This window comes from Cebus imitator, unplaced genomic scaffold, assembly GCF_001604975.1.
Source record: "Cebus imitator isolate Cc_AM_T3 unplaced genomic scaffold, Cebus_imitator-1.0 Scaffold328, whole genome shotgun sequence".
Taxonomy (NCBI): Eukaryota; Metazoa; Chordata; class Mammalia; order Primates; family Cebidae; genus Cebus; species Cebus imitator.
The window spans coordinates 2,133,888-2,160,655 of NW_016107643.1; the positions used below are offsets into that span (position 1 = coordinate 2,133,888).

The following is a 26,768-nucleotide window of genomic DNA, read 5'->3' on the forward strand; positions in this document are numbered from 1 at the left end:
TGCATCCAGGGGACACCTGGGAACTGGAGGCTTTTGAGTTGGGGCCCTTCTGTTTGAGATGGAGGTGTGATGAGGTGTTTTCAGTCTCATGGGGTCTCTCTGGCAGGTCTATAACTTGACCCAGGAGTTCTTCCGGCACGATAAACCAGTCAATGCTGAAAGTCAAAATAGCGTGGGGGTGTTCACCCGAGAGGAGGTGCGCAACCGCATCAGGGATGACCCTGACGACCCAGAGGCCACGAAGCGCCTGAAGCTCGCCATGATCCAGCAGTACCTGAAGGTATCTTGAGGAAGACGGATTCTGGGGGCGTCTGGGTCTGAGGAGGGCTGCGCTGCTCCTACCCCTGCCCAACTCTGGCGGTCACCTGGCTTCTCCCTGGGTCTTCCCGCAGGTGGAGAGCTGTGAGAGCAGCTCACACAGCATGGACGAGGTGTCCCTGAGCGCCTTCGGGGAGTGGACCGAGATCCCCGGTGCTCACCACATCATCCCCTCTGGCTTCATGCGGGTTGTGGAGCTGCTAGCGGAGGGCATCCCCGCCCATGTCATCCAGCTGGGGAAACCAGTCCGCTGTGTTCACTGGGACCAGGCCTCAGCCCGCCCCAGGGGCCCTGAGATTGAGCCCCGGGGTGAGGGCGACCACAATCATGACACCGGGGAGGGTGGCCAGGCTGGAGAGGAGCCCCCGGGGAGCAGGTGGGATGAGGAAGAGCAGTGGCCGGTGGTGGTGGAGTGCGAGGACTGCGAGCTGATCCCAGCGGACCACGTGATTGTGACTGTGTCGCTGGGCGTGCTGAAGAGGCAGTACACCAGCTTCTTCCGGCCAGGCCTGCCCACAGAGAAGGTGGCTGCCATCCACCGCCTGGGCATTGGCACCACTGACAAGATCTTTCTGGAATTCGAGGAGCCCTTCTGGGGCCCTGAGTGTAACAGCTTACAGTTTGTGTGGGAGGATGAGGCGGAGAGCCGCACCCTCACCTACCCACCCGAGCTCTGGTACCGCAAGATCTGCGGTTTCGATGTCCTCTACCCACCTGAGCGCTACGGCCACGTGCTGAGCGGCTGGATCTGCGGGGAGGAGGCCCTTGTCATGGAGAAGTGTGATGACGAGGCAGTGGCCGAGATCTGCACAGAGATGCTTCGTCAGTTCACAGGTGCGCGTGCCCCACGGCCCACTCCCCCCGCCCCGCCTTCCTCCCCCGCCCTCCTCTGCTGGACCTGTGGCAGCTCTCTCCTCCCCAGACTGTGAAGCTCAGATGCTGTGCCTGCTGGGAGAGGGGCGCCACACCTGGCCTAAGGCTCCTCAATTGCTGACGGTTTGGAGCTTGAAACACTCAGAATGCTGGGCACTGTGTTTCTTCCCTCTTTCTAAGGGCTGATGGTAAAACACTCAGACATCACCACCCGTTGTGCTTTGTTGCTAAGAGCTGGATTTGCATTTTGCTCTCTGAGTCTTTCAGCTGAACATTTTTCACCCACTATTCCAGGAGGGCCTCACAAGAACCCCTGAAATTAGCCGGGGAAGCATGATTATCTGTCATGTGTTTTCAGATAGATAGGAAAAGTAAGGTGGAGTGTTTTGCTGGGGGTCACAGGAGGTGCTGAGTGGGTACACGGCTCAGGTCCCAGCCTCTCTCCTTCCTCCTCTATCTTCTCTGTCTACCCCTGGCAGTCTCGTCCTCCCGAAGCCCTGGAGTTGGGGTGGGGTTGTCCATTTGGGGTCATCTTCTGTACGCAGCCATTTCTTATCCTCCCTCCCCTTGGCTTTTCTGACTCTCCATCAGGGAACCCCAACATCCCAAAACCGCGGCGAATTCTGCGCTCGGCCTGGGGCAGCAACCCCTACTTCCGTGGCTCCTATTCATACACACAGGTGGGCTCCAGCGGGGCTGATGTGGAGAAGCTGGCTAAGCCCCTGCCGTACACGGAGAGCTCAAAGACGGCGGTAAGCGGGGGCGTGTGGGTAAGGAGGGGAGTTGTGGGTGTATTTTGTATGTGTGTCTGGTCCAGGGTGAGGAGGACCAGGGTACTGTTCACTAAAGGGTGCTCAGGTGAGGCGGGATGGAGTAGCTTCTGTAATGAGAGAACACAAGGAGAAAGTGCACTTAATATCTGGAAGAAAAAATGGAATTGAATTGAAACTTAAAATGTTTTCTTGATGTTAGGAAAACTGAGCTATTCTGTGCTGTGTTGGCCAATATGGTAGCTGTCAGCCACTTTTAATTTAAATTAATTAATTACAAAATTAAATTAATATAGTATTTTTTTTTCTTTTTTGAGACAAGGTCCTGCTCTGTCTACACTTCAGGCTGGGGTGTGGTGGTGCGATCACACTCACCGCAGTCTTCACCTCCCAGGTTCAAGTGATCCTCCCAGCTCAGCCTCCCAAGTAGCTGGGACCACAGGCATGCCATCACGCTCAGCTAATTTTTGTATTTTTTGGGGTAGAGATGGGGTTTCATCATATTGCTAGGCTGGTCTTGAACTCCTGGGCTCAAGCTATCCTCCTGTCTCAACCTCCTAAAGTGCCGGGATTGTAGGAATGAGCCACCACACCTGACCAATGTAGTGAAGTTTTTGTTCCTTGGTTGCACTAGTCACGTTGCAAGTTTAATAGACACATGTGGCTAGAGGCTACCATAGCAGATTATATAGTGATAGAATGTTTCCAGCATCATGGAATGTCTTACTGGATAGCACCAATTCAAATGAAATGTTTTCCCAATATATTTTAGCAAATAAAGTTTAGAATACCGGCACTCTCCAAAATTATGGCAACTGTCCACTAAAAAGAATAGTAAATCTGAAATACATACTTTTGCTCCCATAAAGTGAATTTTGAGTTTCCCCCACCAAGTAGACACACCCAATAAATGTTAAAACTCAACAGAGTTATATTTGAAACAGTTATTTGGTATAATTGGTAAAGAAGAGTTCAGTCAACCAGTCTACTGTGCCTGCCCAGCTGTGCTCAGAGGGGGAGAGAAAAGGGCTGGTGTTTAAAGAGACAGAGGTCCTTAGGAAAGGTCCTTTCTGCTACCACAGCCATCCTCCTAAAAATCAAATCTCTTTTCACCTGCATCAGATAGGACTAGTGCATGTAACAAAAAGCAAAGCAGAGCAAACATAACTGTGGCTTAAACAAGGAAAATGAAAAGGAAATCTGGAGGCCGGCAGCAGGATCCTGTATCATTAGCACCTGTTTCCCATCTTCAAGGCCACCTGTGGTCCAAGAGGGCTGCAGAAGTTCTGCTGTCACATCTGCATCTTAGGCTGGCAAATGGCAAGAGAGAAACTCTTCGAGCTGAGACGACGGTGTCTTTAAGCAACAGTGGTCTTTAAAGCTCATTGGCCAGAACATAGTCACATGACTGCACCCAGCTGCTAGAGAGGCTGGGCAATGTAATTTTTATTCTGGATGGTAATGGACCCAGTTAAAAATCACGACTTTGTTATTGAGGAGAAAGAGGAGAATGGGTGGATGTGGAAGTAGGCAGCTTGCACCCTGACATAGTATACAGCACCCCTTTTGGGGTAACTGCCTCTGTGGGCTCCTTGGTGGGATACAGCCTCACTACCCAGGGTAGGTAGACCAATAGTACCAGCCTCACCTGGCAGCTAGTTAGAAGTGCAGACTCTCAGCCTGGCCAACATGGCAAACCCTGTCTCTACTAAAAATACAAAATTAGCTGGGTGTGGTGGCACACACCTCTAGTGCCAGCTACTCTGGAGGCTGAGACATGAGAATTGCTTGAACCCGGGAGGCGGAGATTGCAGCGAGCTGAGATCACGCCACTGCACTCCAGCCTGGGCGACAGAGTGAGACCCTGTCTCAAAACAAAAAACCACCACCCCACTCCCACTGGCACACACACACACACAAACACACACACACACACACAAATAAATAAATAAAAATAAATGCAGACTCTCAGCCCACTTCAGACCTGCTAGATTAAAAACTGCATTCTGGCCAGAGATGCTTGCTCCTCCCTGTAATCCCAGCACTTTGGGAGGCTGAAGTGGGAGGATGGCTTGAGCTCAGGCGTTCAAGACCAGCTTGGGCAACAAAGCAAGACCCCCATCTCTACAAAAAAATTAAAAAAAAAATGAGCCAGGTGTGGTGGTGTGTGCCTGCAGTAGTCCCAGCTACGTAGGAGGCTTAGGTGGGAGGAGTGCTTGAGCTCAGGAGGTCAGGGCTGCAGTGAGCTGTGACTTGTGTCACAGCCGGGGCAATAGACTAAGTGCTGTCTCAAATAATAATAATAAGAAATAAAAACTGCATTTTATCAGGATCCACAGCTGGTGGCTTTACATATTGAATTTGCGAGGCACTAGGATAAAATCCAAACGCAAACCTGGGGTGCAAAAACTTGTATCTTGCCTAGAACTCACCTAGACGCCTGCTTTCTCAAGGCCGAGCCCTGGCTGTACCGAAATTCTCACTGTCCCCCAAGCACAGCCTGCTCTGGTACATTTTTGCCCCCACCTTCCCTCCATCTGAAATGCCCTTTGCCTGTCCTTTCACTCAACATCTTCCGAGAACCAGTCCAAAGATGCTGTCCTCTGGGAAGCTTTGCGGGACCCCCCGACACTGGGCCTCTTTTCTGGGCTTGCGGCGCCTTGCACAAACATCCATTCCATCACGTATGACGCAGTTTAGTAATTGGGTTTCGTGTCTGGCTTCCTCACCAGCATGGAAGCTCCACAAAGCAGCAGCCTGGTCACCTTTTCTCTTCCAAGTGCCCAGAACAGCCCCTGGATGCTAACAGGGGCTCCGTAAAGGTTTGTTAAATTACCACCAACTTTATTGAGTGCTTTGTTCTTCCAGGTTCTAAGTGCTTTAGATACATGAGTTCTCTTAATCCTTATAAATGCCCTCAGAAGTAGGTGATGTAAACCCATTTGGCAGATGAGAAAAGCGAGGCTTAGGGAGGTTAAACCACTTGCCCCAAGTTCACAAGTAAGAGGCACAGAGAACATATGAGAATGCAGAGCCAGGACTCCTAATGGTCTCGGGACAGAAAGAGCCGAGGTTAGAAGCAGGGGAAGGTGGGCAGATGGGACGGGCAGCTCTACGTCCTGTGGAAGCAGCAGCACCTGTGTCTCAGAGCCTCTCTAATTTGTTGTCGGGATGGGGAAGACTGGTAGCCTTGTGGCCTCTGCTGCTCCTCCACCCTGACCTCCCCATCCCCGCCCCCCAGCCCATGCAGGTGCTATTTTCCGGTGAGGCCACCCACCGCAAGTACTATTCCACCACCCATGGTGCTCTGCTCTCCGGCCAGCGGGAGGCCGCCCGCCTCATCGAGATGTACCGAGACCTCTTCCAGCAGGGGACCTGAGGGCTGGAGACCTCTTCCAGCAGGGAACCTGAGGGCTGTCCTCGCTGCCTGCCCAGAAGAGCCACTAACTCGCGACCTCTAGCCTGGCCCCTTGCTGCTGTGTGTTTCTGCCTTCCTGATCCTCTGTAGAACGGATTTTTCTCTTCTGTAGAGCTAGCTACCCTGACTGCCTTCAGACCCGGCCCTGTAGCTTTTCCTTTTCTCCGGGCCATAAGCAGGTGGGCCGTTGAGTTACCTCTGTGCTGAATCCCGAGCTCCTCTGCCTGCCCTCTGTCCCGCCTTGTTATTGTAAGTGCCTTCAATACTTTGCATTTTGGGATAATAAAAGAGGCTCCCTCCCCTGCCCCTCAGGTTCTTTCTGGTTTTCTCAGCCTCTGTGTATGTGGGTGTGTTTATTTCTATCATATCCCCTTTGAGTAAGAGGGAGAAGGCGGGGGAACCCTGGCCTGGCTGTGTTTCCTGGAAGGGGTGTCCCCTCCTCCCATCTGTTGGGGTGTTTACCTTCCTGCCAGTAAGGCCCCTCAGGAATACGGGCCTCTCACCATCCACCTGCTCCTTCAGGTCTGGCCTGGGTCTGCCTGCTGGCCCTTTCTTTGCTGGACTTCTCTGAGTTGAATTGAGTGACGTGCTGCCTGGAGTGAGGGAGTTCTGTGGGAGGGGACCCCAGCTGTGGCTCCATGCCAAGCCTAGGTATGTTCATTGTTAATCAGTGTCCTGGCCACTGGGCTGTGGGTCTGGCCTCTGGGGTGGCTCCTTTTGAACCTCTGGGAAGGTGGTCATTCTGGGCCTTTTTTAAATTTTTTTTTTTTTGGCAGGGGGAATATCCTAAGGCCTGCTGTTTATTGGGTGATAGATTTTTCTTCTTTTCAGCTGGGTTCAGTGCCCCATGCCTGTAATGCCAACACTTTGGGAGGCCAAGGTGGGAGGATCGCTTGAGCCCAGGAGTCTGAGGCTGCAGTGAGCCATGACTACACCACTGTACTCCAGCTTGGGTGACAGAATGAGACCCTGTCTCAGAAAAAGTAAAGAAGGTGTTATTTGTAATCCTTTACATGTAAGCTGTCAAGCATCTCAGTATTCAGGAATATTTCACACACCAAATATAAAGTGATCAATACTTTACATACTAGGCATCTAGGAAAAGGTCCTGGGCTGGGCCTGGTGGCTCATGCCTGTAACTCCAGCACTTTGGGAGGTTGAGCCAGGAGGATTGCTTGAGCCCAGCCTGGGCAACACAGTGAGACCCCATCTCTACAGGTATCTTTAAAAATAATAAAAATAAACTTTTATTTTTCTTCTCTTTTTGCTGAGTGAAAAGATACATCTACCCCCTTATGTATACTCACCTGAATATACAGGTACACACACCTACATACACTCACCTCCATACACATATGCCCACCTACACAGACACACACACACACACACACACACACACACAGAGAACCTTAAGGACCAGCATCTTGTTACTCCAGATTTCTAGTGATGAAATTTGAATTCAGATCCACATGGATCTGTCCATGTGGTTTAAGCCTAAAAGCTCTGTAAGGATACACTGAAATGTCCCCATTCACACTATCCCCAGTTACCTTAAGGAAGAGTTAGTCATTTTGTTATCCTGGATTTCTAGTGGTAAAATTTGAATTCTATAGAATTGAAGGGGTGGGATGACGGGGAGAAGTTATGAGAAGCCATGTGAGCCCCTCTGGTCTAACTCTATCAGGTCCCCGCCATGGACATTTAGCGCCCTGCCTTTGATAGGACATGACATCCCCTTCCTCCTCCCAGGTGAGTGATTCATTGATTGAGATAGCCTCTCACTCTGTTGCCAGGCTGGAGTACAGTGGTGCAATCATGACTCACTGTAGCCTCAGACTCTTGGACTTAAATGATCCTCCTTCCTCAGGAGTAGCTGAGACTGCAGGCACCATGCCTGGCTAATTTTTATTTTTATTTTTTTGTAGAGACAGGACCTTGTTATTTTGCGCAGGCTGGTAGGTTGTGATGGAGATGTCTAACACACAGACACACCTACACACATGCTTACCTGCATCCACTTACACACACACACCTATGTGCAGATACCTCACAGGCATTTTGCTCTGCCAGGGTTGATCTGCCAGAAATCTTCATGAAGCTTAAATCAAGGGATTCATACCCACCTGCTGGCATAGCTGAAAAATTTCTAAGTATATATACAATTTTTTTTTTTTTTTTGAGATGGAGTCTCAGTTGCCCAGGCTGAAGTGCAGTGGTACAATCCCAGCTTACTGCAACCTCCACCTCCCAGGCTCAAGCAATTCTCCTGCCTCAGCCTTCCAAGTAGCTGGGCTTATAGGCATGTACCCACGCCTGGCTAATTTTTCTATTTTTAGTGGAGATGGGGTTTCGCTATGTTGGCCAGGCTGGTCCAAACTCCTGACCTCAGGTGATCCCCCTGCCTTGGACTCCCAACGTGCTGGGATTACAGGTGTGAGCCACCACGTCCAGCCTATATGTGAAAAATTTTATGAATAGAGGATCTGTTCATGTAGTTTAAGCCCAAAAGCTGTACACATGGATACACTGAAATGTTCTCATACTGTCCCCAGTCACTGTTGCCTCTCCCACAGCCCTGTGAGTATCCATTCCTAGAGGTAAGTCAGTATAAAAACACTCTGCCTTCTTTTTATACCAAAGTGCCAAAGTATTCATCCTGCCCTGCATTTTGCTTGGTTTAGTTAACAATATATCTTGTAAGCCAGGTGCGGTGCTCACATCTGTAATCCTAGCACTTTAGGAGGCTGAGGCGGGTGGGTCACCTGAGGTCAGGAGTTCGAGACTAGCCTGGCCAACATGGTAAAACTCTGTCTCTACTGAAAGTAAAAAAAATTAGCTGGATGTGGTGGTGCATGCCTGTAATCCCAGCTGTTTGGAAGGCTAGGAGAATCACTTGAACCCAGGAGGTGGAGGTTGCAGTGAGCCAAGATTGTACCATTGCACTTCAGCCGGGGCAACAAGAGCAAATTTGTCTCTCATATATTTATGACATCTTTCCATATATATATTTGGATATCTTCCCATAACAGTACATAAACAGACAATGTAAATTTGAACCTCACTTTGGTCAAAGCATGTCTGTCTCCTTCCTGGCCCAGGGTCACTTTATGGGAAGCCACCTTCTGTCACCTGTTACCTTCCAGAACTCACAGTCTGCTTCTCAGTCCTCAGTTGATGGACTTCCCCACCCAATGCAGTGGGATGGAGACAAGCAGCCCCATCACATAAGTATCAGGGAAGAAAGTGATAAATAGATTCTCAGTGTACAGGCAGAGGAATTTTAAAGGACCCCATGGGGGTGAAAGGGCTAGAAATGTTTACTTGGTGACTGCACCTCCGGGAATTTCACAGGTGGGTAAGAGGGACGGAGAGAATATTCACTTAGTACTGATTGCCTGGCATGAGGCCATGTGGATGTGATACTGATTTGACAGTGATGCCAACTCAGTCTTGGGAGGGCAGTTTATTCCCGTGGGCAAATGAAACCTCAGAAAAGTTAAGTAACTTACCCAAGGTTGCTCAGTGGTGCTGAGACATGAGCTGAAGTCTGTCTGACCGTGTGGTGTAGGCTCTTTCTATTTATTGTATGATGAAAAGAAGAGGCTGGTGCCATCAAAAAAGCTTCAGGCCATTGCTGGAGAGAGTGGTTGTGGTATGACCACACTGGGAGACTGTGGCAGAGTCAGCTAAAACTGGCCACGTGCTTGCCAGCATTCCCACCCCTGCGTATACACCCAAGAGAAAGGCATGCAGATGCTCACCAAACATATATACCAACATGTCCACAGCAACATAGTTCCTAATAGCTAAAAACTGGAAACTGCCCAGATGTCCATCAACAGTAGAATGGATAAAATGCAGTGCACTCATACAGTGGAATACTATATAGCAATAAATAAAAGGAACAGATAATTTGCAACAACATGGATTAATCTCAAAAACGTTATGTTGGCAGGGTATGATGGCTCTTGTACTCCCAGCACTTTGGGAGGCCAAGGCAGGGGGATTGCTTGAGCCCAGGAGTTCAAGACCAGCCTGGGCAACTTGGCAAAACCCCATCTCCACAAAAAATACAGAAATTAGCTGGGCATGGTGGTGCATGCCTATAGTCTCAGCTACTGGGGAGGCTGAGGTGGGAGGATTGCTTGAGCACAGGAGGTTGAGGCTGCAGTGAGCTGTGATCATGCCACTGCACTCCAGCCTGAGCAACAGAGCAAGGTCCCATCTCAAAACAACAACAGCAACAACAACCACCGTCCCACCAAAACCATTATGTTGAATTAAAGAAACCAGAAAAAAGGCTATGTACTGTATGATTTCTTTTATGTGAAGTTCTAGAACTTGCAAAACTAATCTACTGTGTTAGAAATGAGGGGCTGGGGGTGGTGGCTGGGCAGGAGTGGGATGGGGGCACTTCCTGGGGTTACAGAAGTATTCCACATCTTGCTCTGGGTGGTGGTTGCTTGGGCATACACATTGGTAAAAATGCATCAAGTTATACGTAGAAGAAAGTTTCAGGAGTCTGAGAATGCCCCCTCTCCATTCTCCCATTCCAAAACACGGTCGTGTTGGCCCAGCTATTTTCCTCCTTGCAGCAGCAGAGATGACACATCTGAGAGCAGATAAAGGGAGGAGAGGCCCACTTAGGCCCCACTGGCTGCCTGGTGATAAGGAGTTGACCTCAAATTCATATAGGATGTCACTGTTTACCAGCTCCATTGCCTGTATCCCCTTATCCTCTCTGCATCTGCAGCCACAAAAGGGAGGTTGGAATTGTTCCACAGCAGAGGAAATCGAGGTTCTCGGAAGGACCTTGGGGAGGCCATGCAAGGCCACTCAGCTTGGAGAGCACATGATCTCATGGGGAAGGGAGTAACCCTGGGAGGAAGCCGAAGGGGAGCCTTTGGACACACAGGCAGGGACAGGCACCAGAGGGGGCACTTCCTCCAGTGCGCTGCCTTCACATCAAATAATTGCATAATGTGGGTACCATTTATGATTGACAGGGCCAAAAACCAAACTTACTCAAGACAGATGAGCGATGAAGAGCAAGAGACATTCAGAAGCGAGGAGATATGACATACAGGGAACACAGGATATGTTCCATGCTGTGATGAAGTTTCAAAATAGACCTGGCATTGATTGAAACCCACAGGGATCTATCAGGGTGACAAATGTGGCATGCTCAGGCCAACACCCATGCCGATGGTTCCTATAAAATTCCCATTGCCTGGTAGAATTTCACGGGAGAGGAAAGTTCTTTCCTGAGCTAGGTTCTATGGAGGTTTGGTTGCATGGTTTCCTGTGGTATGAACATCAGGGACTTCAGGGTCAAGGTGTTTAGTTGTGGCTTTGTGCAAACCTCAGAACTGTTTCCTCTAAGGGCCTGGGGTATTTGGCAGACACTGTCTCTTGCTGCCTTTGCTGCTGTGTGACAGGTGAGTAATGTGTTTTCTCCTGTTTCTTGGGAGCTGTCTGGAGTGCTTGCCCCTCCTGCAAACAAATGTAGGGGTGAAGCACCTCTGGTTTGAGTCATCTGCACTTACCAGGTCCTGTTGGGGTGAGCTCAAGGGTAATCCCAAGGTGTAGAGGGAGGTAGCCTGCTGGCTTAGTTCTTGAGAATTCCCTGTCTAATTACTGGTCTGCCACACTTAATGGTAGTTACAAAAGTCTGTATTCTTTATAATGACTGGCTGGGCTGTTTGTTGAGTCTCCTTATTTGTGTAGGGCAATCAAGCCATCAACACGCAGGAAGAGTTGTTCTCTACTAAGGTGGCATCCAGGACATCTGATCTTATGTATTTAATATAAAAAAGGGGTTGTTCACTGCCCTGTTTCATACTGTTCAGCTGGAGACTGATAGATACGAAAGTCTTCTCACTTCCCGTGATTCTAGCAGTAGTTGCTCAGCACTGATTTTGCCAGAACGTTCAAAGCCTGGATCTCTCTCAGGGAATGCAAAGTGTTAGACATGTTTTATTTCTGCAAACTCAGTGTTTGTGCAATTTTGATCTGTTGGATTGGGTCTTCCCTCTCCGTTTCCCTGCAGACCCAGACACTCCCTTTTGTCTTGGATCTGCTACCATCCCATTCCCATACGTGGTGGGGCACTAGGGGTTGCACAGTCGTCTTTCATCCCAAGTTCAAGGTCATGTGGCCACTTTATTATGCCTTGAAGCTCCTTCTTCTCATTTGTGAGCCTCCTGGGGTGTGCTTTCTGCTACTTGAGCCATTGTTTCCCTTTCCTTTGCTTAGATTAGTTTGGGTTAGACTTCTGTCACTTGTGATCAGTTTAGACTAATTAAAATTGGCTCCAGGGACTGGAGTTTACATTTGGTTTATCACTAGGTCTCTTTCTAATACCCTCAACTCTCGTGTCACCCCCTGTTTTGTTAAAGCCACTTGACATAATTCCAATCAGGGATCAGTCCACAGCTATGGCTGGGCCACCAACAGGTGCTGCTGGAAAAAAACAGAGCCACACCTGCTGGCCAAAGTAAAGTAAAGTAAATAAAAGCAAAGCAAAGCAAATAACAGCACTGCCTGCAGAATCTTTCCAGGGGCTTAACATATTTAAAGCAGCTCTGCGTCTTGCCAAATCTAATCTAACCTTAGTAAATGGTACCACCATTTGGCCCAGGGCAAACACCTGGGGCATCATCAGCTCCTCTTCTTTCACATTCCACATCTGATCATTGGCTTTGCCATCAGCGAATCTCGTTGGCTGTCCCTACAAAACACATCCTGAATCTGATGCCTTTGAGCCTGTTCACTGCTGCTCACATCTCTGCTGTGTATGGCTGCAACAGCCTCCTAAGTGGGGTCCCTTTTTCCACGCCTGCCCCTTTTAGCCTATGCTCTACACAGCAGCCGCGAGATCCTTTCAAAATATGAATCTAGCCAAGCCATTTCCCTGGTTCTTCGTAACAACCATGCTGCTAAAGATCATAGGTGATTCCCAGCATCCTGTGTGATCAGTCTCCCTGGGTCGCACCTCCTCTCCACCCTCCCCTTCCCTTTGCCTTGGCTGTCGTCTTTAACTGAAATGCCCCCTGATCTCCAGATATTCGGGAGGCTCTTTGCTGCTGCCTTCAGATCTCTACCCAGATGTCACTTCTTTGGGAAGACTTCCTTGAGCACCCCATTTTCACAGCCTCCCGCTCTCTCTGCTCCCTCACCCTGTTTCTTCATAATCCTCTTTCTTCCATGTTTTTGTTTTGGATGTTGGTTTATGTGTTTGTCTATTTTCCCTCAACCTCTGAATATAAGTTCTGTTTCACTTCTGCATGTCCAATGAGTCCAAAATAGTGCCTAGCATAATAGGTTATCGACAAATATTTGCAGAATGAATGAGCAAGGGGTTGAAGAAGCCAAGATAAATGGTGCCAATCAGCAAATCCGGAGGACACCCCTCTCCACCATCATTTGCCAGCAGACAACTTGGTCTCTTGCTTCATAGTCAAAATAGAAACCACCTGGAGGCAACTTCCTCACCCATTGACAGGCTCCCCAGCCTTCATGCCTGTCCTTCGGGGCCTCCCTGCGGACAGTGGGAGGTGAGGCTTCTGCCTCTCCTAGGCTGACCCTCCACCTGTGCTTCCCATGATACCTGAAGTGCAGGGACGTCGCCTTCTTTCCATCCGCCGTCTCTCTATGTCACCCTTTCTACCCGCATTTCAATATGCCCACGTCTTTCCCATCAGTCACCTTCCTCTGGTACCACCTTCCTGGGCCTCTCCTTCAGTCAAGCTGCACAGCAGCATTTTTGACACTTGCTTTGGCTACATCCTCACTACCCTGCACTAGCAGTTGTTGGTGAGGCTCTTCAAGCTGCAGACGGAGGCATAGGAAGGGCTGGACTGGCTCCCCTTCTCACTGTGGCTGGGCGGGGTAAGGGGGTACCCCGGCTTCCAGGATCTCTTGAAGGACAACTACTAGGGCTGATCCACATCCTCTGGCGCCATCTGCTGCCCAGACGGGAACACAGCCCTCTTGCTGCACCGAGAACGTGTGTCCTGGATTCTCCGTCAGCTTTTCTGAATTAAAACGTGAAATCATGGGAATGCCTTTAATTAATGTTGAATCAGTGAATGAAATAAGATTATAATATTCTACAGTATCATTTATTTTTCATTCTTAACAGTTTATTCTTAACAGTTGAGGGCTTATTGGCCCTCAAGATGAACTATTTACTTTTGTTCAATCGTTCACTCATTTTTATTTTATTTTATTTTATTTTTTTTGAGATGGAGTCTCGCTCTGTAGCCAGGCATGAGTGCAATGGCGCAATCTTGGCTCACTGAACCTCCACCTCCCAGGTTCAAGCAATTCTCCTGCTTCAGCCTCCCGAGTAGCTGGGACTACAGGTGTATGCCACCAAGCCCAGCTTATTTTTGTATTTTTAGTAGAGATGGGGCTTCATCATGTTGGCCAGGATGTCACTCATTTTTTTGTTCATCTATCAGACTTTTAATGATTTCCTATTGTATGCCAGGCTATATGCTAAGAAAACTTCATCATGCTTCAAGAAATACGTTTACTGGCAGGGCTTGGTGGCTCACACCTGGAATCCCAGCACTTTGGGAGGCTGAGGCATGCAATCATGAGGTCAGGAGATTGAGACCATTCTGGCCAACATGGTGAAATCCTGTCTCTACTAAAAAAAAAAAAAATTAGCAGGGCATGGTGGCACATGCCTATAATCCCAGCTACTCCGGAGGCTGAGCCAGGGAAATCACTTGAACCCAGAAGGCGGTGGTTGCAGTGAGCCGAGATCGTGCCACTGCACTCCAGCCTGGCAACAGAACAAGACTCGGTCAAAAAAAATAATAATAAAAAAAAAAGAAAGAAAAGAAAAGAAATAAGTTTACTAAATAAATAAATGTGTCCTTAGTTTGTTCCCCAAGGGAAGCTGGACTTACGGTTGTACTTGGAATAGTTGTGTGTGTGGATTAAGTAATATGGGTGTGAGGAATAAGTCTTAGGTGTGGGTATAGCTTATATGTCCTGTTAAATCTGGCTTCCTCATGGGGACAAAATAAGATCTCATTAAAAAAATTAATAAACATGTTTATTGGAAGTATAATTGTGTATAATACACAGATCATAAGGCCAGGTGCGGTGGCTCACACCTGTAATCCCAGCACTTTGGGAGGTGGAGGCAGGTGGATCACCTGAGGTCAGGAGTTTGAGACCTTCCTGGCCAACATGGTGAAACCCCGTCTCTACTAAAATAAAAATAAAAAATTAATGATTTCCTTTTTTATGCCAGGCTATATGCTGGGAAATCTTCATTATGCTTTATACACATGGATCACAAGTGTATAGCTTTATAAATTTTGAACCTACCTAAGTAACTGGCACCCAGATCAGGAAACAGAAGTGTCCTGTTGCCCTTCCAATCATAAGCCCTCTCCTCCCAAGGGTTACCATTATCTTGACTTCTGATGCTTTAGTTTAACTTGTGCTCACTTTTGTACTTCATGTAAACATGCCCCATTTGGTTTCTTTGTCTGATTTGCTTTCTTTAGCTTGTGTCTGTGAGGTTCATCCATGTTGTTTTGTTCAAGCATTTGTTCATCTTTACTGCTGGATCGTATGCCATTGTGCGATGTGCCATGATTTGTGTATCCTTTCTCCTGGTGATGGACATTGGAATTGTTTCAAGTTTTTGGCTATTAAAAACAGTGCAGCTGGCTGGGTGCAGAGGCTCATGCCTGTAATGTCAGCACTTTGGGAGGCCAAGGTGGGCGGATCACCAGGTCAGGAGTTTGAGACCAGCCTGGCCAATATGGTGAAAGCCTGTCTCTACTAAAAATACAAAAATTAACCAGGTGTGATGGCATGTGCCTGTAATCCCAGCTACTCAGGAGGCTGAGGCAGAAGAATTGCTTGAACCCAGGAGGTAGAGGTTGCAGTGAGGCAAGATCGAGCCACTACACTCCAGCCTGGGTGAGAGCGAGACTCCATCTCAAAAACAAACAAAAGAAAACAAAAAACAGTGTAGTTACCAATATTCTAGTATTAGTCTTCTGGTGAATACACATATATATGTGTGTGTGTGTATATATATACATATATATATATATGTATTTCTCTTTTCTTTCTTTTCCTTTTTGAGATAGAGTCTCGCTCTGTCATCCAGGCTGTAGTACAGTGGCGTGATCTCGGCTCACTGCAAACTCCACTTCCTGGGTTCAAGTGATTCTCTTGCCTCAGCCTCCTGAGTAGCTGGGATTACAGGTGCCTGCCTCCAGGTCCAGCTAATTTTTGTATTTTTAGTAGAGCCCAGGTTTCACCATGATGGCCAGGCTGGTCTCAAACTCCTGACCTCAAATGATCCGGCTGCCTCAGCCTCCCAAAGTGCTGGGATTACAGGTGTGAGCCACCATGACTGGCCTGTTTATTTCTATTGGAGCTATACCTAGGAGAAGAATGGATGGGTCGTGGAGTAGGAGTGGTTTAGCTTTGGAAGTTCAAGGTATAATGACTCCAACTTCCCACATTCCACACTAGCAGGAAGTATCAATTATTCCCTGGTTCTTCTCCAGGGGTACTGACTCTGAGTCATTAAGCATCTTAGTTCTCTTCTCCCTGAGAAAATTCAGCTGAGCCTCCTTCTAGTTAATCTTACGACAGCTGGTGGCTGGGAGTTCTGCAGCCCTCATTTCTATCAAAGTATCCTTGGAATGTTCTTGGGGCCACCACGGATACCAGTATGGCTAGGACCAAGCTTCAGTTGCCAAGGCTCACTGAGCAGAGGCCCTGGGCCATTCCAGTGCTGGCTGCCAGGCCCTGTCTATTCCCATTCGGGTTGAATTGACCCTCCGTCTCCACTCTGGTCCTCGTTGCTTTTTGTCTACACTGTTGTTTTTCCAAGAGTGGTCCCCTGACCAGCAGCATCAGCATCTCCTGGGAGCTCAGTAGAAATGTAGAATATCAGGCTCCTCTTCTGACCTGAATCAGAATCTGCATTTTAACAAGATCTCCAGGTGATTTGTGTGTACATTGGGTCAATCTGTGCTAACTATAATACCTCACTAATAGTGAGGCTCAGCTGTGCCTCATGCTTTTCAGATGCAGGGGTTAATAATCTCCTTACAACCCTCCCTCCCTCTCTCATCCCTCTTGTCATACGTTTCTAGAGCTCACCTCCCAGGGAGAGTTTGCCCAACTTTAAGTTATTTTGCAGGCAGGTGTTAGGGCTTCCTCACAACCTGTGAGTGTTCCAGCGCTGGGGTGGCCTTCATTTTTTTCCCTATCTAGAGCCTTGCTCTTCTAAGTGCTTCAGTGGATCTGCAGCATTGGCCTCACCTGGGAGCTTGTTACAGCGTCAGAATCCCAGGCTCCATCCTTAGACGTGCTGGATCATAATGTAGGGCAGTTAAGCCCCCAAACAGGGGCTTAGCTGCTCTGCATTATGGGTTTTGGCTTTGCCCAGGAAAGAATTCAAGGGTGATCTGGTGGTGTTAGATGGTGACTTTCACTGAAGCGGCAGTGCACATCAACAGCAGAGGCACTGCTCCCTGTGGGGCAGGGCTACCCCATAGGCAGTGTGCCACCCACAGTCAGTGTGCCCAGAGGAGCAACTCAGAGGCTGTTCTGCAGTCATGTTTATACCAACTTTTAATTACATGCAAATTAAGGGGTGGATTTTGCAGACATTTTTAGGAAAAGGGTGGCAACTTCTGGATTGTCAGATGGTTGCCATGGAAAGGGGTGGTAACATTCAGGTGTTGCCATGGCAATGGTAAACTGACATGGCACAGTGATGGGCATGTCTTATGAAGGGATGCTTTTGTCTCTTCTCCGTTTCAGCTACTTCTCAATTTGGTGTGGAGTCCTAGCCCCACCTCTGTCAAGTCCCATCTCCTACCTCAATCAGAACCTGTTTCTTCAACACGAGTTCCAGGTGATTTGATTGCACAGGAAACTCTGAGATGTGCCGTTTACACCACTGGTTCCTCACTTTGGCATTAGGATCATTTGGGGAGATTTAAACAACCATCAACTCAGTGTTCCTGGCTTAACTTAGAGTTATGTTTCCTGCCCTTGGCTGCACACTGAATCACCTGGGAGCTTTAAAAGCCGTGGGTGGATAGGTGTGATGACTCACACCTGTAATCCTAGCACTTTGGGAGGCCGAGGCAGGCCATCTGAGGTCAGGAGTTCGAGACAAGCCTGGCCAACATGGTGAAACCCCTTCTCTGCTAAAAAATACAAAAATTAGCTGGGTGTGGTGGCGGGCACCTGTAATCTTAGCTACTTGGGAGGCTGAGGCAGGAGAATCGCTTGAATCCAGGAGGCAGAGGTTGCAGTGAGCCAAGATCGTGCCACTGTACTCCGGCTTGGGTGACAAGAGCCAAACTCCATTTCAAAAAACAAACAAACAAAAACCAGCCATGGATGCCCAGGGCCACCCCTAGAACTTTGGTTTGAATTGGCCTTTCCCCTGTGTTCTTCAATGTGGGCAGCAACACCTGCCTCTAAGTCCATCAGGGGCCATGTTATGGCTTTCATTTCACAAGTCAAGGGGCCAAAGAGATGAGCTTGACTGTTGCCAAGGATACCTGCGTGTTTGCTCTTCATGCAGGAACTGGGGAACTCACCCTGCAGGGGTTCAGATTTCTTGGGCTACTACAAGACAGACTTTGGTCAAAAGCTCCATTAACTTACTACCTACATGGACCCCACTATGATCATGTTTTTTTAATCTCTGAAGGTTTTTTTTCTCCCCCTAGTGAACAATCACACAGATACTTTTGTAGAAGGAAGATGTTTACAAAACAAAGCATGTGGGTCAAGCGTAACTAGCCTTCCTTTTATTCAAGAGGTACTGGGATAGTGAACTTACACACATAATCAATTTCACTGGGTATGCCATATTTCAGAAATAACTTTTTGGACAATTTGTCCTTATGTCTATTTCCTTAAACTTGCCATTTTATATCCTTAGACAGTTATTATGTTACAATATATTCTCCACCATCAAATTTTCACACTGCCAAGTTTCAGTAAAAAAGCTTAGCAATACCTGTGAGGCATGAAGATTGCCTTCTGAATCATCAAAGAGATTTTTTTTTTTTTTTTTTTGAGATGGAGTCTCACTCTGTCACCCAGGCTGGAGTGCAGTGGCAGGATCTCAGCTCACTACAACCTCCGTTTCCTGAGTTCAAGCGATTCTCCTGCCTCAGCCTGAGAAGCAGCTGGGATTACAGGCACATGGCACTACCCCTAGCTGTGTGTGTGTGTGTGTGTGTGTGTGTGTGTGTGTGTGTGTGTGTATTTTTAGTAGGGATGGGCTTTCACCATGTTGGCCAGGCTGGTCTCAAACTCCTGACCTCAAGTGGTCGGCCCACCTCAGCCTCCCAAAGTAATGGGATTACAGGCGTGTGCCACCCCCGCCCCAGCCTGAGTCACCAAAGAGTGATTGATTAGGAGCCTTTCTAAGTCTCTTTGCTCTATGATTCTTCCTCCTTTTTTATTTCAACTTTTTTTTTTTAGACAGGCTCTAGCTTTGTCACCCAATCTGGAGTGCAGCAGTGTGATCGTGGCTCACTGCAGCCTCAATCTTCTGGGCTCAAGCCAATCTCCCACCTCAGCCTCCTGAGTAGCTGGGACCACAGGCACGTACCACCACATCTAGCTAATTTAAAAAATTATTTGTAGAGTCAAGGTCTCACCATGTTGCCCAGGCCAGTATCAAACTCCTAGGTTCAAGCAATCCTCCGGACTCGGCCTCCCAAAGTGTTAGGATTATAGGCACGAGCCACTGCACCTGGCCTTTCTTCAACATTTCATACTGAAACAGCATACAGAGTGCAGGACAGTTCTCCTGTTGGCCTTGGGCCAATCCAGCTCTTTCCCCTTTCTTGCTTATAGTTCTCAAAATAACTGTAGAATGTGCTGGGAATGCAGGCTGGGTGCGGTGGCTTACGCCTGTAATCCCAGCATTTTGGGAGGCTGAGGCTAAATTGTGGCCTAAAAATGGGCTTATAAATAAATATGACTTAAACAATTGACTCAACTTGCTTAATTCTCTGGTAATACATCTTTCTGTTCACGTTAGTAAAATAAAAATCTAAGGTGCAATTCATGGGTTTCGATTTTATCTTTAGCCCTTTAGTCTCATCTCTTCCTTATTTAATAGTTTTAAACTGGAATTTCTTGATTTCCATATGAGTTCACTATTCTTTGGGAATCCAAAGGGAATCCCATCAAAATTTTCTTATCTAGTTCCAGTAAGGGTAAGATTGCTTTAGGGAGAATATTTCTTAGAATAGGAACTCCATTATTTCTGTCTATTGTCAAGATAATCTTTTACAGAGACAAATCCCAACCTAATTAATCACCCCTCTGACTTTCAGTACCTAAAAATTAGAATAATTTTGCAGTTTACTATATATCTGTAAAATATGAGCTAGCCATATCTAGTAGATTCAGTGATATTGTTTCTGCTGTCTTCTAACTATTCTTCATAATAAACTGTTTGTCTCAGCCACAGATTTAAGTCAAAATATCATATAAATCATTCATTGTAAACATAATTTGATTAATCACTTAAAAATTTAAAGTTCAATTCATAGTAAAATCTCTTTATTTTATTCCATCATAAGCACTTCTCCAAATTATGTTATTTCATGTAAATCAAAAGGTTTGTGATGCATTTTTTTTTTTTTTTTGAGATGGAGTCTCACTCTGTCGTCCAGGCTGGAGTGCAGTGGCACAGCGTTGGCTCACTGCAACCTCTGTCTCCTGGATTCAAGCAATTCTCCTGCCTCAGCCTCCTGAGTAGCTGGGATTACAGGTGCCTACCACCATGCCCAGCTAATTTTTATATTTTTAGTAGAGATGGCCTCCCAAAGTGCTGGGATTACAGGTGTGAGCCACTGAGCCCCACCAGATGCATCTTAATTCATATTATTTTGTTCAGTCTTCTTTAGGTCTTCATGTTAACAGATGCTTTAAAACCATTATCAGCCGCGCGTGGTGGCTCAAGCCTGTAATCCCAGCACTTTGGGAGGCCGAGGCGGGTGGATCACGAGGTCAAGAGATCGAGACCATCCTGGTCAACGTGGTGAAACCCCGTCTCTACTAAAAATACAAAAAATTAGCTGGGCATGGTGGTGCGTGCCTGTAATCCCAGCTACTCAGGAGGCTGAGGCAGGAGAATTGCCTGAACCCAGGAGGCGGAGGTTGCGGTGAGCCAAGATCGCGCCATTGCACTCCAGCCTGGGTAACAAGAGCGAAACTCCGTCTCAAAAAAAACAAACAAACAAACAAAAAAAACCATTATCATGTCTTTAACTTCCTTTCTCCAAGTTGAGTGCCAAATCTTTACATTTTTTAATATAACCCATTCTTCTTTTCTTTTTTTTTCAATTTTTATTTTATTTTCTTTCTTTATTTTTTTGAGATGGAGTCTCACCCTGTCGCCCAGGATGGAGTGCAGTGGCGTTATCCTGGCTTACTGCAAGTTTTGCCTCCTGGGTTCAAACAATTCTCCTGCCTCAGCCTCCTGAGTAGTTGGGATTACAGGCACCTGCCACCATGCCCAGCTAATTTTTGTAGTTTTAGTAGAGATCGGGTTTCACCATGTTGGCCAGGCTGGTCTCAAGCTCCTGACTTCCTGATCCTGCTGCCTCAGCCTTACACCTATAATCCCAGCACTTTGGGAGGCCCAGGCGGGTGGATCACAATCACCTGAGGTCAGGAATTTGAGACCAGTCTGACCAACATGGCGAAACTCTGCCTCTACTAAAAAGATAAAATCAGCCCGGCGTGGTGGCAGGTGCCCGTAATCCCAGCTACTTGGGAGGCTGAAGCAGGATAATGGCTTGAACCCGGGAGGCGGAGATTGCAGTGAGTCAAGTTTGTGCCATTGGACTCCAGCATGGGCAACAAGAGCAAAACTCTGCCTCAAAACAAAAACAAAAACAAAACAAACAAACAAAAAAAGATTTGTGGGCTACTTTGTATTAAAAGGGAAACCTTACCGAGGACTTCCTTATGGTCACTATCTGCTAAATAATTCCTTTTTAACTCGTATATCTGTTTCACAGATGCGTGATTGGATTATTGATTCAGGCTGTTTCCTCTTTTCTAATGTAGGCATTTAGTGTGATAAATTCCCCTCTCATCACTGCTTAGGTTGCATCTCACAAATTTTGATGTGTTCAATATAATTTTGATGTGTTCATTTTCATTCTGTTCAATATATGTTTTGATTTCTCTTGAGACTTCTCTGTGACTCAGGGATTATTTAGAAGTGTGTTTTTTAGTTTCCCAGGTTTTGGAGATTTTCTTGTGATCTTTCTGATTGATTTCTAGTTTGATTCCACAGGAGTTGGGGAACATATTGGGCATGATTTCAATTCCTTTAAATTTGTTCAGGTTTGTTTTATAGCCCAGGATATGGTATGTGATTGTGAAAGAAAAACAAAAACTTGGGACCCCAATTCACAAGGCCAAAAGAAAAAAATTAAGCTGAAAGCTGAATCATGCAAGAAGTTACTTTTCATTTGTTTCTAAGCAGACAGCTACAGATAACAGGTAAAATATCTCCAAAAGCAGCTACTCCATGTTCCCCTTATCTTAACGATTTACTGAGCATGAGATAAATACATAATTGACTCTTCCCCTACTTTGCTCCTTTCCTCTTGCTGCACGTGGATGACTGTTCCTCTCCAGCCGACTTTTCCCTTTAAATACTGGCACCCTCAAATTCATCTTTAGAGAAAGGCACAAGACCACAGACTGTTTCCGTGATTTGGAGTTTACTTCTTCTGGGCATGTCCTTAACCTTGGCAAAATAAACTTCTAAATTGATTGAGGCCTGTCTGAGATAACTTTTTGGTTTACATCATCTTGGTGCACGAGCCATAGGCGCTTGAAAAGAAGAATATGTCTTCCGTTTTTGTTGGGTGGAGTGTTTTATAGATGATGATTAGATACTGTTGACTGAAGGTGATGTTGAATTCTTCTATATCCTTGCTGATTTTCCTCTTGTGACAGTCATTCATGTGTCGTAAGAGGAAAGGAGCCAAGTAGAGGAAGAGTCAATTACGTATTCATCTCATGCTCAGTAAATCATTAAGATAAGGGGAACACGGAATAGCTACTTTTGGAGATATTTTACCTGCTATCTGTTTCGTTCTACCAATTGTTGAGAGAATAGTGTGGAAGTCTCCAGCTATAATTGTGTATTTGTTTATTTTGTCTTTCAGTTCTGTTTTTTATATTAATAAACTTTATTTTTAGAACAGTTTTAGAGAAGTGAGAAGATAGGGTCTCCCATCCCCCCCAATTTCCCTTATTATGAACATTTTAAATTAGTATAATATATTTGTCCAAATCAATGAACCAATATTGATACCTCATTGTTAACTAAACTCCATCGTTCATGCAGATTTCGTTATATTTTCCCTAATGTCCTTTTACTCTCTTAGAATACCACATTATATTTAGTTGTCATGTCTCCTTGGGTTCTGTGGTATAATAGGAAATACACACAGTATTTTGTCTTTGTCTCTGATTCCTCTCACAGAGCTCCTTAAACCCTTGGAATGTCCTGAGTGACTTCGGTGTCCTGTGTTATTCATAATAAGCCCCTTTTGATCATACCTGAGTTAATGCTAATGAGGTGACTTAGGGCTGGGCTCCTAGATAACCTCAGAATGGGGACAGTCACCAGAAAGACCAAGTAATTAAAGGAATAGAGAGCTGGAATTTTTATCCCCACCCACCAATTCCTGGGAAGCAGGGTGGTGAGAGATTAAGCTCTATTACAACTCTTGGGTGGAGCATGATGGCTCACATCTGTAATCCCAGCACTTTGGCAGGCCCAGGTTACAGGATTGCTCGAGTCCAGGAGTTTAAGACCAGCCTGGGCAACATGGCAAGACCCCCATGTCTACAAAAATAGAAAAAATGAGCTGGGCATGGTGGTTTGCACCTGTCATACTGACTACCCAGGAGGCTGAAGCTGAGGTGGGAGGATCACCTGAGTCTGGGTGGTTGAGGATGCAATGAGCCATGTTCATGCCATTACACTCCAGCCTGGGTGACAGAGTTAGACCCTGTCTCAAAACAAAACAAAACAAACAAAAACGAAAAACCCCTCTTGAACAACAGGCTCTGATGAGCTTCTGGGTTGCTGAACACGTGGAGATGCTGGGAGGGTGGCACACCCAAAGGAGGCATGGAAGCTCCGAGTCACACACACCTTGCCCTGTCCATCTCTTCACCGGGATGTTCATCTGTATCCTTTATAATAAACTGATAAACTTAAGCACAGTGTTTCCCTGAGTCCTGTGTGCCATTTTAAGAAATTATTGAGGGCAGGTGTAGTGGCTCATGTCTGTAATCCCAGCACTTTGGGAGGCCAAGGTGGGCAGATCACCTGAGGTCAGGAGTTCAAGACCAGTCTGATCAACTTGGTGAAACCCCTTCTCTACTAAAAATACAAAAATTAGCTGGGTATGGTGGTGCATGCCTGTAGTCCCAACTACTCTGGAGGCTGAGGCAGGAGAATCCCTTGAACCTGGGAGGCAGAGCTGCAGTGAGCTAAGATTGTGCCACTGCATTTCAGCCTGGGAGACAGAATGAGATTCCATCTCAAAAAATAAAAACAAAAATAAAAAAAAATGGCTGGGCATGGTGGCTCATGCCTGTAATTCCAGCACTGTGGGAGGCCGAGGCGGTCGGATTATGAGGTCAAGAGATCGAGACCATCCTGGCCAACATGGTGAAACCCCCATCTCTACTAAAAATATAAAAATTAACTGGGTGTGGTGGCATGCACATATAGTCCCAGCTACTTGGGAGTCTGAGGCAGGGAAATCGCTTGAACCCGGGAAGTGGAGGCTGCAGTGAGCCAAGGTTTTGCCACTGCACTCCAGCCTGGCAAAACAGGGCAAGACTCCGTCTTGAAAATAAATAAATAAATTCATGATTAAAAAAGGTAAAATAAAAAGAGAAATTATTGAACCTGAGGCAGGAGGTCGTGGGAACCCTGATGTATAGCCGGTCAGTCAGAAACACGTGTCTCAGCCTGGGACTTGCAATTGGCGTCTGAAATGGAGGCATCTTTCGGGACTGAACCCTTGACCTGTGGAATCTGACACCATCTCAGGTAGGTGGTGCCAAAGTGGAGCTGAATTACACACACCAGTTGGTGTCAGCTGAAGAATTGCTTGGTGTGGAGGGAAGCCCACCACATCTGATCAGAGAAGTGTTCTGTGTTGATGTGAGAGTAGAGAGAAAAAACAAAGTGTGAGCCATGGCATCTGGGTAACAAACTGTTTTTGTTCCTCTTGAGTATGACATTTTCTTAGGCTTTCCTTGTTTTTGATGACCTGGAAATTTTTGAGGACTATTAGTCAGGTATACTATAGAATCTGCCTCTACTGGATTTCTTTTTTTTTTTTTTTTTGTCCAGGCTGGAGTACAATGGAGTGATCTCGGCTCACTGCAGCCTCCACCTCCCAGGTTCATGCGATTCTCCTGCCTCCCGAGTAGCTGGGATTACAGGCATGCAGCATCACGCCCGGCCAATTTTGTATTTTAGTGGAGATGGGGTTTCACCATGTTGGCCAGGCTGGTCTCAAACTCCTGACCTTAGGTAATCCACCCACCTTGGCCTCCCAAAGTGCTGGGATTATAGGCATAAGCCACTGTGGCTGGCCTTTTCTGATGTTTTTCTCATAATTAGACTTAGGTAATGAGGTTTTTTGGAAGGAAGGTCACAGAGGTAAAGTGACATTTTCATCTTATATCAAGGGTACATACTATTGATATGATTTATGACTGTTGACGTTGAACTTGATCAACTGGCTAAAATAGTGTTTATCAGGTTTTTCCCTGTAAAGTTATTCTTTTTCCTTCCTTTCCATACTGTACACAGTGGATACTTATATGGTCATACAATGAACCGCTACCTACTGGGTTCAAGAGATTCTCCTGCTTCAGCCTCCTAAGTAGCTGCGATTACAGGAGTGTGCTGCCAAGCCCAGCTAATTTTTGTATTTTTAGTAGAGATGGGGTTTTGCCATGTTGTCCAGGCTGGTCTTGAACTCCTGACTTCAAGTGATCTGCCTGCCTTGTCCTCTCAAAGTGCTGGGATTACAGGCATGAGCTACCACATCTGGCCTTAAAGTTTCTTTCTTTCCCCCAAGCAATGTTTTTACGACTATTTGTGCTACTAAATACTAATTTTAAAAAGACTTGTACTTTCCAGCAATTATACTGTTGCCTTTAATAAACAGTTTTTGCACCCCTATTATAGATATAAACTCTTCAGAGATATAAGATGCAACCTGCAATCAGTGTGAGCCATGTGGTGACACTCTCAAATTACCCTGGGAAGGGGTTTACCAATTTACACGCCCACCACTAGGACAAGGGAGCACCAGCATCTGTACAACTTTGCCATTCCTCAGTGTAACAAAAAATTGTTTTTTTTGGCTGGGCATGGTGGCTTATGCCTGTAATCCCAGCACTTTGGGAGGCTGAGGCAGGTGGATCACTTGAGGTCAGGAGTTCGAGACCAGCCTGACCCAATATGGTGAAACCCTGTCTCTACCAAAAATGCAAAAATTAGCCAGGTGTGGTGGTATGCGCCTGTAGTCCCAGCTACTTGGGAGGCTGAGACAGGGGAATTGCTTGAACCCGGGAGGCAGAGGTTGCAGTGAGCTGAGATCACGCCACTGCACTCCAGCCTGGGCGACAGAGTGAGACTCCATCACAAAACATGTAAAACCCATTCTTAGTTGGTGGTGGGCTGAATTTGGCCTGCAGAATTTTTGCACCTCTGCTGTAAGCCAACCACACCATCCTGTTTCTCATTTTACCAGTCTCCTGGGCAGAGTGGTCATGCCACCCAGTTCTGACCCGGAAGACCCCGGGTGTGCAGGGGGAGAGGCGGCTCCGGGCAAGCTGATAAAAGGAGGTGGATGTGACAGCCCAGATCCTTCTCCTTTCTCTGCCTTGAACAAGAACATGATGGTCATGATGGGACAATAAAGAGGTCAGAAGCCAACACACCACACAATAAGAAGCACTTAGAAAGACCTTGGGTCTGGCCAGGCGTGGTGGCTCATGCCTGTAATTCCAGCACTTTAGTAGGCAGAGGTGGGTGGATCCCTTTAGGCCAGGAGTTCGAGACCAGTCTGGCCAACATGGTGAAACCCCGTCTCTACTAAAAATACAAAATTAGCTGGACGTGGTGGTGCATGCCTGTAATCCCAGCTATTTGGGAGGCTGAGGCAAGAGAATTGCTTGAACCCAGGATGCCGAGGTTGCAGTGAGCTGAGATAGTGCCACTGCACTCCAGCCTGGGCAACAGAGTGAGATTCTGGTTCAAAAACCAAAACAAAACAAGAGAGCCTGGG

General features: G+C 46.8%; 1 protein-coding gene and 1 long non-coding RNA gene across 7 annotated transcripts in view; both read left to right on the top strand.

Annotated features, from left to right (window-relative positions):
- The window catches only part of SMOX (spermine oxidase), a 42,689-nt gene extending 36,994 nt beyond the window's left edge, over positions 1 to 5,695 (top strand). For 4 of the 6 annotated variants that reach the window (XM_037730030.1, XM_037730032.1, XM_037730033.1 and 1 more), the window contains exons 4-8: positions 107 to 280; positions 393 to 1,152; positions 1,783 to 1,943; positions 4,694 to 4,783; positions 5,203 to 5,695. In XM_037730030.1, coding sequence (XP_037585958.1) covers positions 107 to 280; positions 393 to 1,152; positions 1,783 to 1,943; positions 4,694 to 4,783; positions 5,203 to 5,340 — 1,323 coding nt within the window. In that variant the 3' untranslated portion in view covers positions 5,341 to 5,695. The remainder of the gene's footprint in view (positions 1 to 106; positions 281 to 392; positions 1,153 to 1,782; positions 1,944 to 4,693; positions 4,784 to 5,202) is intronic. The other 2 variants (XM_017504842.2, XM_037730034.1) reach the window with 2 other exon arrangements.
- A 4,831-nt stretch (positions 5,696 to 10,526) lies between these two features.
- LOC108286786 lies at positions 10,527 to 13,498 on the top strand. The gene is made up of 3 exons (XR_001818068.2): positions 10,527 to 10,817; positions 12,839 to 12,935; positions 13,083 to 13,498. It is a non-coding gene; the product is annotated as an uncharacterized LOC108286786 (long non-coding RNA).
- The last annotated feature ends 13,270 nt before the right edge of the window (positions 13,499 to 26,768 follow it).